Genomic DNA, 17,512 nt, shown 5'->3' with positions numbered 1-17,512 from the left:
CAATTTGAGCCGGAATCAGACCCGGTGATTGGACTGCGGGATGAAAATAACAGCGTTTCGACGACATGGCGACAAACACACTCTACAAACACAACTCTTGTGTATTCCTGTGGGCGGAGGTTAGTCAAAAAACTGTTTTAGTGACGTCATTAAAGAAGGAAGTAGAGGGATGTAGTCCAAACTGGCCGTTCGATGTAGGCGACTTCTGTTAAATAAAATATCTCGCTTGGCATTGAACTTTGAGCTTTAAAATTTTACAGATTTTATTTCTACTCTAACAACAACATTACACACTAACTAAAGTTTGAAACATGGGATCACGAAGAACGGGACCTTTAAGTGTATTTTCTTTAAGATATTTTCTTTCAAATGTTGAAAACATGCCACATTCCAATAGAGGACTAATAAACCAGTTACAGCAGTAAATAATGTGGGGAGTGTTGAAAGACTTTTTTTTAACATCATTTCATTTCAGCCATGTTGTAACACACACCTTCTTTTCTGCCATGATATTAACATGTAAGGTGTAAACTTTGAATAAATCTCATATAATGGGGCTAAAGCCACACCTTAAGAAAGCTTTTAACTATTCCCATAGTTTATGAATGCAGAAAAAATATGTTTGCATTGAACATTTATGGAGCAACAGATTTCGTGTGAAAATAAATCATAAGTGGTTTGTTTAAAAACCTTTTAAATGTATGAGCTTGCGAGGGGGCCTTTTACCCCACAGACACAGTACTGATACAAATACTTTAGCTAAAATAATATTTTTTTAAATAATACTTTTAATAATATATATTTTTAATAATTCTAAGTTAATAGTTGTTCAAAATTACTTTAGCAAGTAATTGGCACTATTTTCTTTTTTTGAATGAATGAATTAATTGAATTGAATGAATTAATTTGTTGCTTAATATATTAATTAAAATATATTAATAAACACTGCTTTCAAAACTGATAAAAACACATTCAAATCAGAATGATGGCAAACTGGCATTTCTGCAGAAAATATTTTGAAATATAAAATCTCAGCAGAATATTTACAATGAAATTATTTAATAATTATTCCAAACACAACTGAAAGCCGACCAAGGTGTCCTATTTTTAGTGTGAGGAGCAGAGTGAAGCTTCCCGACTAAAACAAACACTGATCCCAATAATAGTGACCACATTTTTCAATAAAACATTAACATCTAAACCTCAGTTAATTCTCAATCCCCCAGTTTCACAGAGAACACGTGAACCTATAGTCCCTGACTAATATGCATGTTTGAGCATGTTTGACCAAAATTTGACGCCTGACTGACATTCAATGACATTCGTCTTCCTGACGTCACAATTTTGTCAGAACCTCAAGTTAATTCTGTTGTGTTGTTTAGTTGACAAATGTTTTATTTTCAGAACTGTGGGAGAACTGCAATATTTATTAAAATACAAACACATAAACAAACAAACAAAAAAAAACTCCAGAATCATAAATTAAGCTTAAAAGAGTATATAAGGCAGATAAAGTCTTTATATATTAACAAGGATGTGGAATAATTATAATTCAGGATTATGAGATGTTTTCTTATTTTAAAGACGTGGAATTTCTAATAAAGATACCAATACTTTGTCAATATGCACAACTCTTTTTTCATGTCTTTGCATAAGATTTTAATCTGAAGATGAGAAGGTTATCAGCGCCCCCTGTTGTACAGGTATTTACAAACCTCTTTGTGAGTCTTCAACTAGTCTTGTGTAGTCAGAGCTTCAGACTGTAAAAAAATACATCTTCACAGCAGCTTTCATTGGCCAAGGTCTGACTGACATGAAGAGCAACCAATCACAGTTCCTTTTGTTCATAGTCATGTTTACGAGTGTGAAAAAGAAAAGTTGATGTTCCCACAATAACAAACCGGTATGCAATTCATTCAAGAACAACATGCAAGTTCACTGCAGCAATGGTGCTGAAAATCCAGCATTTCATTGATCCTGATGAGCAATTTACTCAGTTGATCAGTTGGTGTGTCATATGCATCAGACGTTCAGCCAGTGGTCCATGAGTGTGATGTCTGAGACTGAAACTAGTCTTTAACCCCATTTTCTTCCAATCAGATTTTGACTTGACAAGACAAGAGAGCCTTTCCTGAATTTAGTAAGTGTTTTTCTTGCTTCATGTTCAGTGTGTAAGGAACATGATCACAGGTGGCACAAAATACAGCCCTTACAACAAGCTTTATGAACAAAAGATGAGAAAGTGTGTGATACTTCATTGCATTATTTAGTTTTTAATATAAATTAAATGCTTAGGTTTGGCAGGTCAAATGCTGAGGAATAACTGACCTCAGAATGTTGTGACTGACCAATCAGAATCAAGCATTTCATAGTGTAATTATATCAGTTTAGATGATATTCTGTAACACAACAGGTGTGTTTTGATGTAAAGTCACTTTTTGCTCACTATGTGTTTAACAATATTATCTTATAAAGAACTTATAGTAGCTAAAACTTTAATTCTCAGTTGGTACTTTTTGTGTTACTGTTTGAATTTATTTGTTCAGTGAGAAAGTAATTACTAAGGCTTTTGAGCAACAGGAGAGTTTTGTTAGAGATTTTTCCTCTTTCTCTTTATGCAGCGATTACCAGAGATATTTGAAAAAGAAAAGCTTTATTGATTAATTTTATCAAAGTTACATAAAGAATATCTGCAAACATTCTTATAACATGTTATCTGATGGAAGAAGTGCACATTGACACTATTTTGGATGGAGAAGACTCCTTAGCAGTTAAATGGTTAATATAGTAATATGACAATAGCAAAGAGCAAGTATATGAGAAAATGCGATTAAATGAGAATAAAATGAATTTATATAAATAATAATTGCATGCAATATTCTGCCTGTATATATTTGAAATGCATTTTTGCATAAAATGACCATCTTTAACTTGATTCAAGGCAAGAAACTACCAGTCACCAGTTTTGTAGTTCATTTTGCTTTTTATTACACTTTATCTATTCCTTTTGTAGATTTACAATAAAAATCTTAAAATCATTCCTCAAAATAAGTTTTGAGTCAGACTTCATCCAATGTTCAGATTCTTATTGTCAACCAGTGATGTCTTTCTTAAGCTGATTTTAATCCGCACATGCTCAGAGTCCAGGGAACAGGTAGAAGTGCTTCGGAAAGGACATCCTGTCAATACACGGCATTAGTTTTTTCACACCTGTGAATCGTGAGTCATTCTCCATGCGTAAGGCGACCTATAATAAAAAATATCATGTTTAAATGTGACGAGAAGCAAACTGCTGTATTTATTTTGTTTTAGCGGAGCAATGCACTGAGGGTGAGAAAAATACTGCAAGAGATTGTTTTAACTTTGGGCTGGAATAAAGCAAAGCAATTTAAATGGGATTTTTAACATTTACCTTCCTGAACAACTCTGCAACGTGATCAGCATGAGCCCATTTACAGAACACCTCCACGATGTACATGATGAAAAAACTTCCAGTGTCACGATGCCTGTATGCGCTGGTACCTGAGGAGAAAAACCATTGGCAGGTTGAAGTACTTCACAAAGCAACCCAAACCTTGAAACTTTGCTCATTATTGAAGAAACACTGGAAAACATGGAGACTGTCTTATCACACATCTGAGAAAACTGTTTCTTTATTTTTGAACAGACAAGTGTGAGCTTAAAATCAATCTTACTTCATCAATCAGTGTTTTCTGAGCACTTACCGGGGAGGCAGGACTTAAAAGGGATGAAGTCTTTCTCTGTGTGAGCAATGGCATCGGATTGTATTTCATCACCTTCTGTGTGTTCTGGACAGAGAAACGGTTAACGATATGGATGACAATATTACAGTAAATCCAGGAAAAATATAAACATGGAGTACAAAGAGAAACATCAATATGGTAAGAGGAGTTGCGTTTTATCAGTCATGCCGCACCTCCTCTGCAGGCTTGGATCAGAATAACCTTTGGTTTGTCAATCAGAGCAGGACAATTCACTGAGTTCAGATGAGTGAAGATGTCGTCAACATAGAAGACATCACTGGTGTTGTTCTCGGGATCATGGTTGACACCTGCAATGGCATCTTTATTATTGATTCTTTCCCCGTGAGACATTATAACCACAAAGGTGCTGTCCGAGTCTTTATGGTCAGGAAGTTCAGCGAATTCCTTCACCTCATCATCTATTTGCTGTGAATAAAATAAGATAAACACATGCATAGTATAAAGTGTATTGTATAATTAAACTAGCCCTCCTATTATCCTCAAAATCCCAGTGGGGTCAGTTTGGCCCCAGCAATTAAAAACGATTTTATTTTCAAAGGTTTATGTATCAGGTACTTTATGTTTCTTCATTGACTACCAATGATGGGAATAATGGCATTTTAAATAAACTACTAACGCCGTTACTTTTTTCAGTAACGAGTAATCAAACGAATTACTTTTTCTCCCGTTACAACGCCGTTACCGTTACTGGCAAAAAAAATGCTGCGTTACTATAATTGAGCTCACTGAAACGGTTTTCATCCGAGTAGGCTCTCTATTAGCCATAGGACCTGCAAAGTTTTTTTTTCTCTGGTGTGTGCTGCGGATATACACACATATAATTTTACATTTATAATAATGTACAATGCTCTGTGTGTGGCTGTGAGCATGCCAGCAGAGAGTGAGCTCAAACCAGAATACCCTCCAGAATGACATGCTGGATCGAAAATATGTGAAATAAGTTTTTTTTCTAGTCGACTAGTAGTTATTCATTTAAGCCATTAGTTGACTAATCACATTTATATTAATTTAATTTCTTAAATACTGGAGAGAATAAACCATAATAATGATCGTAATAAAGGCTATAGCGCACATATAAAGCTTGCCACAAAGAACCGGCAAAAGTAATGATTATGAATGTGACCAAAACAGCAAGGAGACATTTTAATTGTTTATTAATAAAGTAATGTTTTCTTAATCAGTGTCGGCTGCAAAGATGAAGTTGACATTGCTGACTCTCATCATCTGCTCATAATGGACGCGCCTAGAGAGAAAATGCACATTTCATTCGGATTAGGCTGCATAATCAGAGTAGCCTATTTCTTTTCGTTTTTAGATATTTCAAGCTTTCAATAGATATATGTCTCATGTCTGCGAGGCAAGCAGCCTATACACTGAGTTTCGGTTCATTTAGCCTGTAAGACGCGCTCCAGTTCACGCGTCAGTGATCGCGCCCGCGCCTGCCATGATTATATTGTCTGCTATATTTGCTTCTATTTATTAAATCCAGGCAATTGGTTGATGAAACATTGATTAAAATTAAGATACAATTTTTACAAAACGAAATTCACTTTAAAGAAATGCTTTCTACAAAACAAAACTTAATGAAGTGGTCAAAATCATGTCTGACCCACTCATTGCCCATCTTATGATGCATCTTACTCATGCTGTTCACTTTTCATAATCAAGTAAATGCATTTAAAACACAACATAGGACTATTTAAACATAAATATGAAACTACATTTTCTTTAATGGCTACCAACACGTATTGTACAGTACAGAGAAATTTCATAAGCAAGAGCGCATCATGAGTGAAAAATTTATTTTTAGACTGAAGTGAAATTTAAGGCAATCTTTTCCCTCATGTTTTCTAAGTACACTCAACTAATGACACTTTACTGTGTAAATATATTGTCACATTTTTCAATATATGAAAAGTGGAAATTCCTTATTCAGTATATACTGTGATATATTAATGCAAAATATTATTTCATACATTTTTCAGTTCATTTTAACCATTATATATATTTATCATAAATATACTGGAATTATATTTTCCGAACAGACTCTGACATGATAGGTTGTACCTTTAAAGCTCGAGGAGGAGTTACAGTCAGAACTCGAGCGGGATTTGACCCGAGCACGCTAACAAGGACACTAAAGACCGCTAGTGTCAGTCGCAAGAGCTCCTCTTGAGATCAGGGGAGTGAGGTTTACACACACAGCTCTTACTAGCTTGCCTCCATTACACATACGAAATAATGTTGTCTTTCTCAAGCCAACACAACTAGAGTATTTGTTCACATTTCTGTACTACACTAGAATTCCACTAGCTTTATACGCACCCATCCACAGAGATTTCTGTGCTTCTCAACTCTGTAACCCAAAGCTTCCAGCAGCCACTCCATGTTCTTCTCATCTTCCTCTGCTCCGTTCCTTTTTTCCAAGTGCTTGAATTTTATGTTGGTGATCAGCAGTGCTAAACCTTTCCTCTGAGACTTGTCCTTTGGCATATAAATCTATAAAATAATAATAACAATAACAGAATTATTATATATATATATATATATATATATAAAAAAAAAAAAAAAAAAAACAGAATTATGCAGAATTAAAGCACAAGAGACAGATGGGGTGTTTCCTAACCCCAGCAGCGAATGTTTTGGATCAGTTGTTTTCCTGTCTTTTTTGTTGGTATACTGAGACTAAAATAACATAGGATAAAGCAATGGGTATATAAACAGGGGTGCACATAAGTGGTATGCATGTGCGGTAAAAATAAACAATGTGCACCAGAAAACCAAAAAAAAAAAAAACATTTTTGAGGACCGGTTAACAGGGGCACGTTTACTTACTGGAGTAGGATTTTTCTCTGTCTCTGGTAAGATAACAATCATGATGATAAGTGTGTTCTAGGTGTGCAACGAATTGCAGTTAATCCATGATCCGTACGCATAAGGTCCAATGGTTCGGCACGCGTGTGATTCGCGGATTAACTGTTAAATTTAACCATCATAGAGTGAAAGTTTTGTATGTGTTTTGTCTTGCCAATTAACACATTCAAACGATTTTACTTGCACTTTAACGGACACATACACACAAAATGATGTCAAAATACCTGTCTCGGCAAGTATTCTCTTGGTTATGTCATAAGTGAACAGTTGAGAAAGAAACCGGATGTGTGTCAGTTATTTGGTCCATGCTTTCCTTCTTAAAGGGACAGCAGCCTGATATTCTTGCTATTGTCTGTGTCATTAATGTTAGTTCAATGGTAACGCTTTAGATTACAGCCAGGAAAAGAACTAGCGTAAGTTATGGCATAACTTTCGGTAATTCTATACCTAAATGTATACCTATAATGTAAGTATGTGAAAATATAGGGGAAAAATATGTAAAGTCTTGGGAATAAAGGGGTAATAACCAGGAAAATAAGTATTGTAGAACTAAGGGGCACTTATACTTGTCACGATCACCGTCTGCTCCTGTCAGTTCCCGGACTACACTTCCCACAATCCTCCCTGTCAGTCACATGTTCACTCCACACCAATCACCTGTTGCCACATACAGCCTAGCACACTACACTGATCACCACACCCAGCTGCAGCTCATCACCAGGACTATAAAGGACTTTCACACACACCACCTCACCGCGAAGTCTTGTTTCACATTGTGTACAATTCCGAACGTTTTATTCCTGTCTGCCCGTTGTTATCGTTCCTGCCTGTTATCTGTTATTGACCCATTGCTGCCTGTCCTGACCCTTGCCTTGTGTGCTGTTCTGTGAATGCTATCTGCCTGCCTCGATCTACTGCCTGCACCCTGACCACGATTCGGTCTGTCCCCTGCTGTTCCTGTTTGCTCCTGTTCGACCCTGCCTGTACGACCACTCTAACTTCAATAAAAGCTTGCAAATGGATCTTACCTTGAGTCCCGATTCATTACAATACTATTATGATAGACAACAATCTTATGTTTGGGAGCAATTTAGTGAGAACATACACTGCACACCTTTTTGTAATAATAGAGTACAATAAAAAAATAAATAATCTGGGAATGCTTTATGCAAGCTCATGTGTTCCTAAAAGTCGAAGCATCAAACAGCACATATACAGCAATAATCCATACGACCCCAATGGATGAATCAATGTCTTCTGACATTGACAAGTGAAACGATAAGTGTTTGTAAGAAAAATACCAAATATTTTAAATGTTTAAACTGTAGACTAATGCTTCCGACCATAGACTGTAAAAAAAGATGGACGCCGCGACACCGCTTCCTTCCATTGTAATGAACTGAATGTAAAACGTATGATGATGGATGTTGACATGTTACGCAAAAACGTCAGTTTGGAGCCTGGGCCAGAGATTGTATATAATGGGGAGATGAGAGGGTCTGTATCTCTTACCATTGGAGAAAGCGTAACGGCTAACTTAATCACGTGTGGCACCTCTCAGCCTATCGTATAATGGCAGTGACATCAGTCGCAACATTCCCTAGTCTGCCTTCTCTTAAAAAATACATTTTTATCAAGCTAAAATCTACATATAGTTCCCAACGAAAGTAAAGACATGTTTAATCAGCACAGTGAAGCCTCTCATCCACTGACATCCATTCAAAAAACAGCCTCTGGTCTCATTCCCTGTGTACCGCCAGAGGCGGAGCGTTAGCATCAGCCGTTACGCTTTTTTGGCTAAAGGTTGCAGGCTTGCCTTCCAGTGGCTTTGCCTGGGCATGTGCAGAAGGAAGGAGGAGGAGTCGCGGTATCAATCTTCCGCCCAGACGACGGCGTCATCATTGATGTATTTTAAATAGGCAATATGAATTATACACAATTTAAAATTCTACCTATAAAATAATAGGCTATTCTGTTTCTAGAGCAATAATATTTTTGAAACAGCAAATTCAGTAGATAAACTCAATATAATGTGCCACTAGAAACAACTCTAAACTGTCAGAAACGGTCCTGCCATTTTAAATAAAGTTAAACTAACGTTACAGGAGATCGATTGTTGTAATTAGAGTAGACTCTCATTAGTTTTGTCCTGCTAATTATTATTTTATATACATAAAAATAATTAGTAACTGCCAGATCACCTGCTTTTTTCCCAACATGGTTAACGTTAGGCGTGTTATCTTAACTAATAACATTTATTAATTAGCTTATAAAGCCCATGATTAACGTTACCGAAAAAAGCTCAGATATCCGTCAGATCCTGCAGGTCATTTAGTACAGTTTACTGATGAACAGCTCATTTTGTCGGTGTAAAATAACACAGAAATCGAAAATTAATAGTTATATATCTTCAATCTCCCCTCGAAGCTCCGACAGTCCTCAGAGAAGCTGTCAATCACAACTGTCAATCAAACCGACACGCCCTTTTCTATAGCATCAAATTGCTAGCTAAAATCAAACTTAGCACAAAAACAAACAATTTGAATATAAATCAGCTTAATAACAACTACCTTAAATGATCAAAACCATCTTTAGGAAAATTTTATTTGAAGCGTAATTTATTTTTATGTTTTGACTCATTCCTGTTCGTTTGAATGGAGAGGGCGAAGTTTATGACCTGTACTGCATCCAGCCACCAGGGGGCGATCAAAGAGCCCGCAGCTTCACTTTTCAGGATGTATGAGGCACACCCGCTTCCGACCAACCAAAGCAACTGGAAGGCAAGCCTGCAACCTTTAGCCAAAAAAACGTAATGGCTAATGCTAACGCCCCGCCCCTGGCGGTACACAGGGAAGGAGACCAAAGTCTGTTTTTTGAATGGATGTCAATGGATGAGAGGCTTCACTGCGCTGATTAAACAGCTTCTGTGGGGAAATAGCTAATCATTTAATTAATTGACAGCCTGTTTGCTAATCTTCAGCATGTTTTACACTAAACAATACTTTCGTTGGGAACTATATGTAGATTTTATCTTGAAAAAAATGTATTTTTTAAGAGAAGGCAGACTAGGGAATATGACGTCACTGCCATTACACGATAGGCTGAGAGGTGCTGCACGTGATTAAGTTAGCCATTATGCTTTCTCCAATGGTACGAGATACTGTAGTTTTCACAGCATTATTACTGTAAAATGAACAAATCCTTACTGTAGAACCCTAATACAGCATGCTTCTGTAAATCTGCAAAGCATCATGGTTAAGTTTCAATGGCGGGTAAATTTGACAGTAAATATATATTTACTGTGAATCACAATGAAGAAATTTTGAGCAGGACATTTTCAGCAGCAGAAATGGAGGAGATTCCACACTTTCTCTAGGATTTGACTTCAGCAAGGTAACTTTGCTCATATTTTGCAATGTTACATTAATTTACCAAGGCTTCCTCATGTAAATTTACCTGTGTTTAGGAGTGTATATATTATAACATATTTACAGCGTAACTTCCAGTTGTTTGATTACAGTTGCACTTATTGTTTGCACTTAATAAGTGTCATGATCCTTGTCTGTGTTCCCTGTATGTCCTGTGTTGTGTGTGTGTCAACAAAGAGCTTAGAACCCAAGAGGCGACACTTTGATCCTTTTTGGTTAACAGTCACTAGATGGCGCTCCGGTAGCGCGGCCGCCATTATGGGGTGAAAATACTAACTGGACCATTGAATCCTTCACATCTTATGCTCCCAAAATCTGCGAATTTCACTGCCAAATCAGAAGCACAATAGAACAGGTTTTTAAATTAAGTCACCAGTAAATTGTATGGCTCCTACAGTAAATGTTGTATTGTCTTATATTTGTTTTATTTTACCAGTTGGAATCCAACCATTCATCCATCTGAGGTAACGTAGTTAGCATACTTTATTGAGTATTTCCATTTTATGTAACTTTACACAATTATTAATAGTAAATTAAAAATTAATACATTTAAGATCATCATGTTTGCAGTGAACAATATATATATATATGTTCTGAATTCTCCATGTTTGGCATAATGATGAACATGCGCACAAAATTAGCGCTGCACGTGATGGAATAGTGCACAATCTGCGCAGTTGCGCAGCCTACGCTGATTTAATAGACTGAGAATAAGCGTAGCGCTATAGAGTTGCATCAGCCGTTCTGACTGGAAAGTTTTCTGGATTGCTCGCATTATAAGGACATTGTATGAGTAACGGACAAGTAAGTCCAGTGTTATTTGAATATAAATGTTATATTGCAAGTAGATTTGTTGCAGATGCTGTATCTAAGTTTATTTAATTATATTAATGCGACCTATTTACCGCTCGTGAATGACGCACTGTATTGTATGCCGTCAATCCTTTGAAGTTAAATATAGCAATCGATCGCTGTGACTTGTATAAGAAGAAGATATTTTATGTTGTTTATTATTTATATCTATAATGTGACAATTGATTCATCTGCTAATTATTATTTTTATTTTATTGTTCTAGAAAACCTTGCATATGTCCATCTATGTTGATGCCAGAGCAATCATTAAAAGGCTATCATTGAGACATGACTCTGTATTCTCTGACAAGAATACTGTAGCGGTCAGTGCACATTGATCCAGCAATAAATCCTAATACATAACATGGTCCTTCGAGCCGGATGCTGACTACTACAGATATGTCATTGCCTGATGATAACCCGTCCAGTCCAGATCATTCAGCTGGGAGACCAGTGAGACAAAGTAAGCTCCCTAAGCACCTGGAGGACTACGTTGTGGACTATAATTTTCCAAGGTCAGCACCATGCTCACTAGAAACACAGCCAAAGCCTTCTGCAGTGAACAGAGCTGGGGAAAAATCAGTATCCTTGCCGAGTATGTCTACACCAGTACGCAAAGCAGAACAGGTCCAATCAAAGGATAAAATATCCCTGAGAGAATTGATGGAGAACATTTCTGCAACTGAGAGGGAGGAGTCAGCTGAGATTGCACAGCTTACAAGCAGACTGTCTCTTTATGAGAAAAGGCAGCAGCGTCGACAGGATATGTTAAAACGAATTAATGCTTTCTTATTGGAGGAGGAAGCAGACAACCTCTCACTCCAAGAAGCTGATATAGCATTACAGAAGGGAGTACTTTCCCCTGAGTCTGTTCATAACATTTCCTCGACTGCTCCAAAATTCACAAAGACACCAGTTAATTTTCCAGAATCTCAGCCTGATATAATGACTCCCAAACAAAGAACAGCCGAATTACCTCCGATCTCACATGTCCCAGTTATGCAGAACGTGGTCCATGGTGCCATAAGAACTCAGTCTGCCCAGCAAACACTTCCACTGAATGAAATGAGTTCAGTCCACTCGATTCCATCATCATGCTTTGTGTCTCCACAATTCCCTACAGCTCCTGATACCGCTCTACAAGGACAGTTAGTCCCACAAAGTCAATATGAAGGAAAGTCACCTCCTGAACTTAGAAGGTGCTTAGGAGTTGAGGGCGCCCCCTTTTGGTCCAAGCAGCAATGGGCTACGAATCCTCCAACTGGATTACATTCGATGCAACACCCTGTACCTTTGGTTTATACTGACTGTCAGCCCAATTATCTTGGTGCACACAGTGATCACTACCCAGCACAACAAGTAACTTGGCCACAGTATGGCAATTATCAGGCAGCTCCTCCACCTCCTATTAATTTATATAGAGCGCCAAAACCTTCCATACCAGACTTTGCTGTAGACAGTGAAAAGGATTTCGCTAATCTGAAACTAGCTTTGGATAATCTACTAGACTCTCATCCTGAGCTGTCAGAGAAATACAAATATCACGTGCTACTTGAACATCTTAAGCTTCCAGAGGCTCAAATGATTGGACAGTCTTGTCGACATAAAGCTCGGCCATATACAGCAGCAATGCAGGCTCTACAGTTGCATTACGGACAGCCACATCAATTAGCACAGAGCGAAATAGCAGCCATACTCAACGCTCCAGATGTGAAAGTCGGTGACGCTAGTAGTTTGCAGTCATTTGCCCTAAGGGTTCATCTTCTTGTGAGTATGTTGCTGTCCCTGGAGGGCCCAAGAGGCATTGAACTCAGCTGTTGTTCCCATGTAGACAGGCTCCTCAGCAAACTTCCCAAGTATCTCAGAGACAACTTCATTGAGTTCCTACAAATGCAAGGCAAGCTGAATGTCGCCAGTCTCAATCCATATAATCTTCAGGACTTCTCTGGTTGGCTGCAGGGTAAAGCTCAACAACAGCGTCTATCCAGTAGACTAGTTGAACGTTATCAGAGAGAGAAATCCTCCTACTCACTTCAGGGAAGGGCTTCAACTCGATCAAAAGGCCAGGGTGCTTCAGTCTACCATGGAACAGAGCCTCAAATTGTCAAGGCACCTAAGCCGGTACCTCAGCCCCCTCAATGGAAGAAATCCAAAGTCCATTGTCTATTCTGTCATAGCAAAGAGCATTACATAACCCAGTGCTCTGAAATAAAGGAGCAATCTACAGAAAACCTCATACAATGGATATCAGAAGGGAAACGATGCTGGAAATGCGGCCGTTCACACCGTCCAGAGGACTGTAACCTAAAGAAACCATGTGGAATCTGTGGTGAGATACATCTCCAAGTCCTGGAGTCCATGGAATCGCTGAACAGAGAGCCAAGGTTAAGCCCACCAGCGCGTTAAACAGTAGAGTACTACTGAAGGTTGTACCTGTGCTTTTACATAATAAGGACAGAACAATTGAGACCTTTGCAATATTAGATGACGGTGCAGAACGTACCATGCTTTTACCTGCTGCTGCTCAACAGCTTCACCTGGAAGGAAAAGAAGAAACCCTAGCCCTATGCACTATCCGTCCTGATGTCACATTCCTAGCTGGCTCAGTTGTTACCTTTGATGTGTCCTCCAGAACCAATCCAGGAGTCAGGTACAGAATCCAGAATGCCTTCACTGCAGATGGATTAGATCTAGTGGAACAGAGCTACCCAATCAAAGCTCTTCGACGTCGATACGCCCACTTGAGAGATATTCCATTGCAGTCATTCAAGAATGTTCAGCCCTTGTTCATGATTGGCTCAGATAATAGCCCTCTGATCACTGCGGTCAAAACCGTTCATGTAGCCACTCAGGTTGGACCAGTTGCTGTCCGCACAAAACTAGGCTGGGCTCTTCAAGGCCCTGAAGGTCTTCAAAATCGAGCAACTTCTACTCAGAGTTATTTTATCACAGCATCAGCAACATATGACACCCTCTATAGAGATGTCAAACGACTGTGGCAGCTAGATTCTCTACCTTACCGCAGTGAAAAGCTGATGACTCGTTCTAAACAGGACCAAGAGTCTATTAAAATCCTGGACAGCAAGACCTGTAGGGTGTCAATCGACGGAATTCAACGCTATGCCACTCCCTTATTAAGAACTGATGATTCCCCCAAGCTAAATGCTCCGCAAGAATCTGTGCTTGCTAATCTCCGCAGTACCGAAAGGAGACTCAAAGATCAACCAGAGAAGGCAGCTGCCTATCGAGGTGAGATGAATAGACTGATTCAAGCAGGTTATGTAAAAGAGATTACGGCTAAAGAAGTTAATGAATCCGAGGAGTCTTGGTATCTGCCACATCACCTTGTCTACCATAATGGAAAGGCACGTCTGGTGTTCAATTGTTCATTTGTATACAAGGGTACGTCCCTTAATGAGCAGCTGCTGCCAGGACCAAACCTGGGACCATCCCTCCTTGGGGTCCTACTGCGATTTCGACAGCACAGTGTTGCAATCAGTGGAGACATAAAGGGTATGTTTCACCAGGTTCGCCTGTTACCCGAGGACAGACCCTTACTGTGATTCCTTTGGCGGGATTTGCAACGGGAGATTCCACCGCAAGTATATGAATGGCAGGTGCTGCCTTTTGGGACGACCAGTAGTCCCTGCTGTGCTATTTATGCACTACAAAAACACATCAAAGAACACCCACACAGCACTCCTGACCTCATCCAGTCTGTCGAATCCAGTTTCTATGTTGATAATTGCCTGGAGAGTCTACCTACTGCTGCAGCAGCCAAGACTAGACTGGATGACTTGCGGGCAATAATGGCGGATGGTGGATTTGAAATTAGGCAGTGGACGAGCAACCGATCATCAGTGGTGGCTCACTTACCATCTGATGCTAGATCCCAGGACATGGAACTGTGGCTGGAACACCATCGGTGTGACCTTCAAGAACCCACATTAGGACTCTGCTGGAATTGTGAAACAGACACACTGGGTTACAGATATAGACCTATAGAGCATTCAGTACTGACAATGCGAACAGTTTACAAGATACTAGCGAGTCAGTATGACCCTTTGGGTTTCATTACGCCTTATACCACCAGAGCCAAGATTCTCATACAGCAGCTGTGGTCAAAGAAAAGAGACTGGGATGATCCAGACCTCCCTGCAGATCTGCGTGAGTCTTGGAACATCTGGGAGAGTGAATTACCACACCTCAGCACAGTTTCAATCCCGCGTTGCTATGTTCCCGTAGCAATGGATAATCCTGGACTTGAGCATCACCTCCATGTTTTCTGTGATGCATCAGAAAGGGCGTATGGAGCGGTAGCATACCTTTCTACAACTCATGAGGGCCTCACCAATGTCTCATTCATTATGGCCAGGTCTAAAGTGGCCCCTAAATGTCAACAGACTATGCCACGATTAGAATTATGTGCGGCGCTGGCCGGAGCACAGCTGGCAAAATTAATCCAGACAGAATTGTCATCCTACTTGCAACAGACCACACTAGGGACGGACTCTACAACCGTCCTAGAATGGCTACAATCAGAGTCATGCCGGTTCAAGGTATTTGTCGGCACTCGAATATCAGAAATACAGGAACTGACAGATCAGCGATCATGGCGTTATGTCGACTCACTTAATAACCCAGCTGACGACTTGACACGAGGCAAAACACTTCTAGAGCTTACTGTACCCAGCAGATGGAGTAACGGGCCATCTTTCCTTCTGCAAGCTCAAGATAAATGGCCTAAGAAACCACACATCACTCAGTCATCTAAGTCCAACGAACTGAAAGGTCTGACATTCTGCAGTTTTGCATCAGTACTGCAGAATATTCCAGATGCAAACCAGTTTGATTCATGGAAGGACCTTGTCGAGGCTGTACGTCAGCAATGCCACGGGGCGGCAGAGCCAAGCCAAACTCAGTTGATTAACAGTTACCGTGAAGCAGAAGCTATTCTCCTGCGAGCCTGCCAAGCACAAAGTTTTTCAGAAGAGCTTGTATCTCTAAGAGCAGGCCAGCCAGTTCATATCAGCAGCAAACTCAGAAATCTAGCACCAGAGCTGGACCAAACAACAGATCTCATCAGAGTAGGGGGGAGGCTACGGCAGTTACAGCAGGTCAGTGACCTTGATATCCATCCCATTGTCCTTGATCCTCGTCATCCTGCTACCATGCTTCTTATTAAAGACTATGATGAACGGCTGCTACATGCTGGCTCTGAAAGATTATTTGCTGAAATCAGAAGACAGTATTGGATCTTGAGAGGTCGACAAGTCATTAAAAAGTACCAACTTCACTGCCCAGAATGTCAAAAATGGAGAGCACAGCCTAAAGTACCTCAAATGGCAGATTTGCCAATGGCTCGCCTCCGCATCTTCCGCCCACCTTTCTTCTCAACAGGTGTTGACTGCTTTGGGCCATTCATCACGAAGATAGGCAGACGAAATGAGAAACGGTGGGGAGTGATTTTTAAGTGCCTGACGACACGTGCCATTCATTTGGATCTTCTTAATTCACTGGATTCAGATGCCTTCTTACTAGCCCTCCGCAGGTTCATTGCTCGGCGAGGCAAACCAGCAGAAATAATTTCTGATCAAGGCACGAATTTCAAAGGAGCTGACAGGGAACTCCAGACAGCGTTCAAGGAATTGGAACCACAGCTTCAACAACAACTGGTAAATTACCAGATTGATTTCAAATTCAATCCCCCTAATGCCCCACACTTCGGAGGAGCATGGGAGCGGGAGATTCGTTCCATCAAGAGTGCACTCCAAGTCGCTGTGGGAACTCAATCACTGTCAGAAGACGTACTTCACACCATCCTAGTTGAAGTGGAAGGTATTCTTAATTCTAAGCCTCTCGGATACGTTTCAGCTGACGTGGCTAATCCCGACCCTATAACACCAAATATGCTTCTCATGGGGCGGCGGGACGCTTCTTTGCCACAAGCCGTTTATGCTTCTGAAACCATCGGACGCCGTAGATGGCGGCATTGTCAGAACTTAATAGATCAGTTTTGGATCCGTTACCTACGGGATTACCTGCCAACCCTTCATTCCCGCTACAAATGGCAGAAATCGACAGAGCCCCTTACTCTGGATACAGTGGTAATGATAATTGACACCAATCTACCACGAGCCCAATGGCCTATAGGTCGTGTGGTGAAACTCATTCCGAGCAAAGATGGCTGCATACGAACTGTTGAAATTCAAGTACGGGATAAAATCTACACACGACCTGTAGCCCGCCTTGTCCCTCTTCCAGGACTGCCAGATAATACGGAAAATCTGCAAACATAAAGAATTCTACTACTTGACACATTTGCTGCTCAAATGTGGGGGCGGCTGTTCTGAATTCTCCATGTTTGGCATAATGATGAACATGCGCACAAAATTAGCGCTGCACGTGATGGAATAGTGCACAATCTGCGCAGTTGCGCAGCCTACGCTGATTTAATAGACTGAGAATAAGCGTAGCGCTATAGAGTTGCATCAGCCGTTCTGACTGGAAAGTTTTCTGGATTGCTCGCATTATAAGGACATTGTATGAGTAACGGACAAGTAAGTCCAGTGT

The 17,512-nt window shown here is 39.9% G+C and overlaps 1 protein-coding gene across 1 annotated transcript in view; it reads right to left on the bottom strand.

Moving 5' to 3' along the window:
- Nucleotides 1–2,963: 2,963 nt before the first annotated feature.
- Nucleotides 2,964–17,512, bottom strand: part of LOC125271026 (caspase b-like) — a 42,106-nt gene continuing 27,557 nt past the window's right edge. The window contains exons 6-10 of the mRNA XM_048194959.1: nucleotides 6,111–6,284; nucleotides 3,938–4,190; nucleotides 3,726–3,809; nucleotides 3,413–3,522; nucleotides 2,964–3,247 (exon numbers count right to left, since the gene is read on the bottom strand). Of these exons, the coding sequence (XP_048050916.1) occupies nucleotides 3,137–3,247; nucleotides 3,413–3,522; nucleotides 3,726–3,809; nucleotides 3,938–4,190; nucleotides 6,111–6,284 (732 nt within the window). The 3' untranslated portion in view covers nucleotides 2,964–3,136. The remainder of the gene's footprint in view (nucleotides 3,248–3,412; nucleotides 3,523–3,725; nucleotides 3,810–3,937; nucleotides 4,191–6,110; nucleotides 6,285–17,512) is intronic.

Source organism: Megalobrama amblycephala, linkage group LG7, assembly GCF_018812025.1.
Source record: "Megalobrama amblycephala isolate DHTTF-2021 linkage group LG7, ASM1881202v1, whole genome shotgun sequence".
NCBI classification, from domain to species: Eukaryota; Metazoa; Chordata; class Actinopteri; order Cypriniformes; family Xenocyprididae; genus Megalobrama; species Megalobrama amblycephala.
Note: the sequence above shows the minus strand (reverse complement) of the source record. Positions and strands in the feature narration are given on the sequence as shown.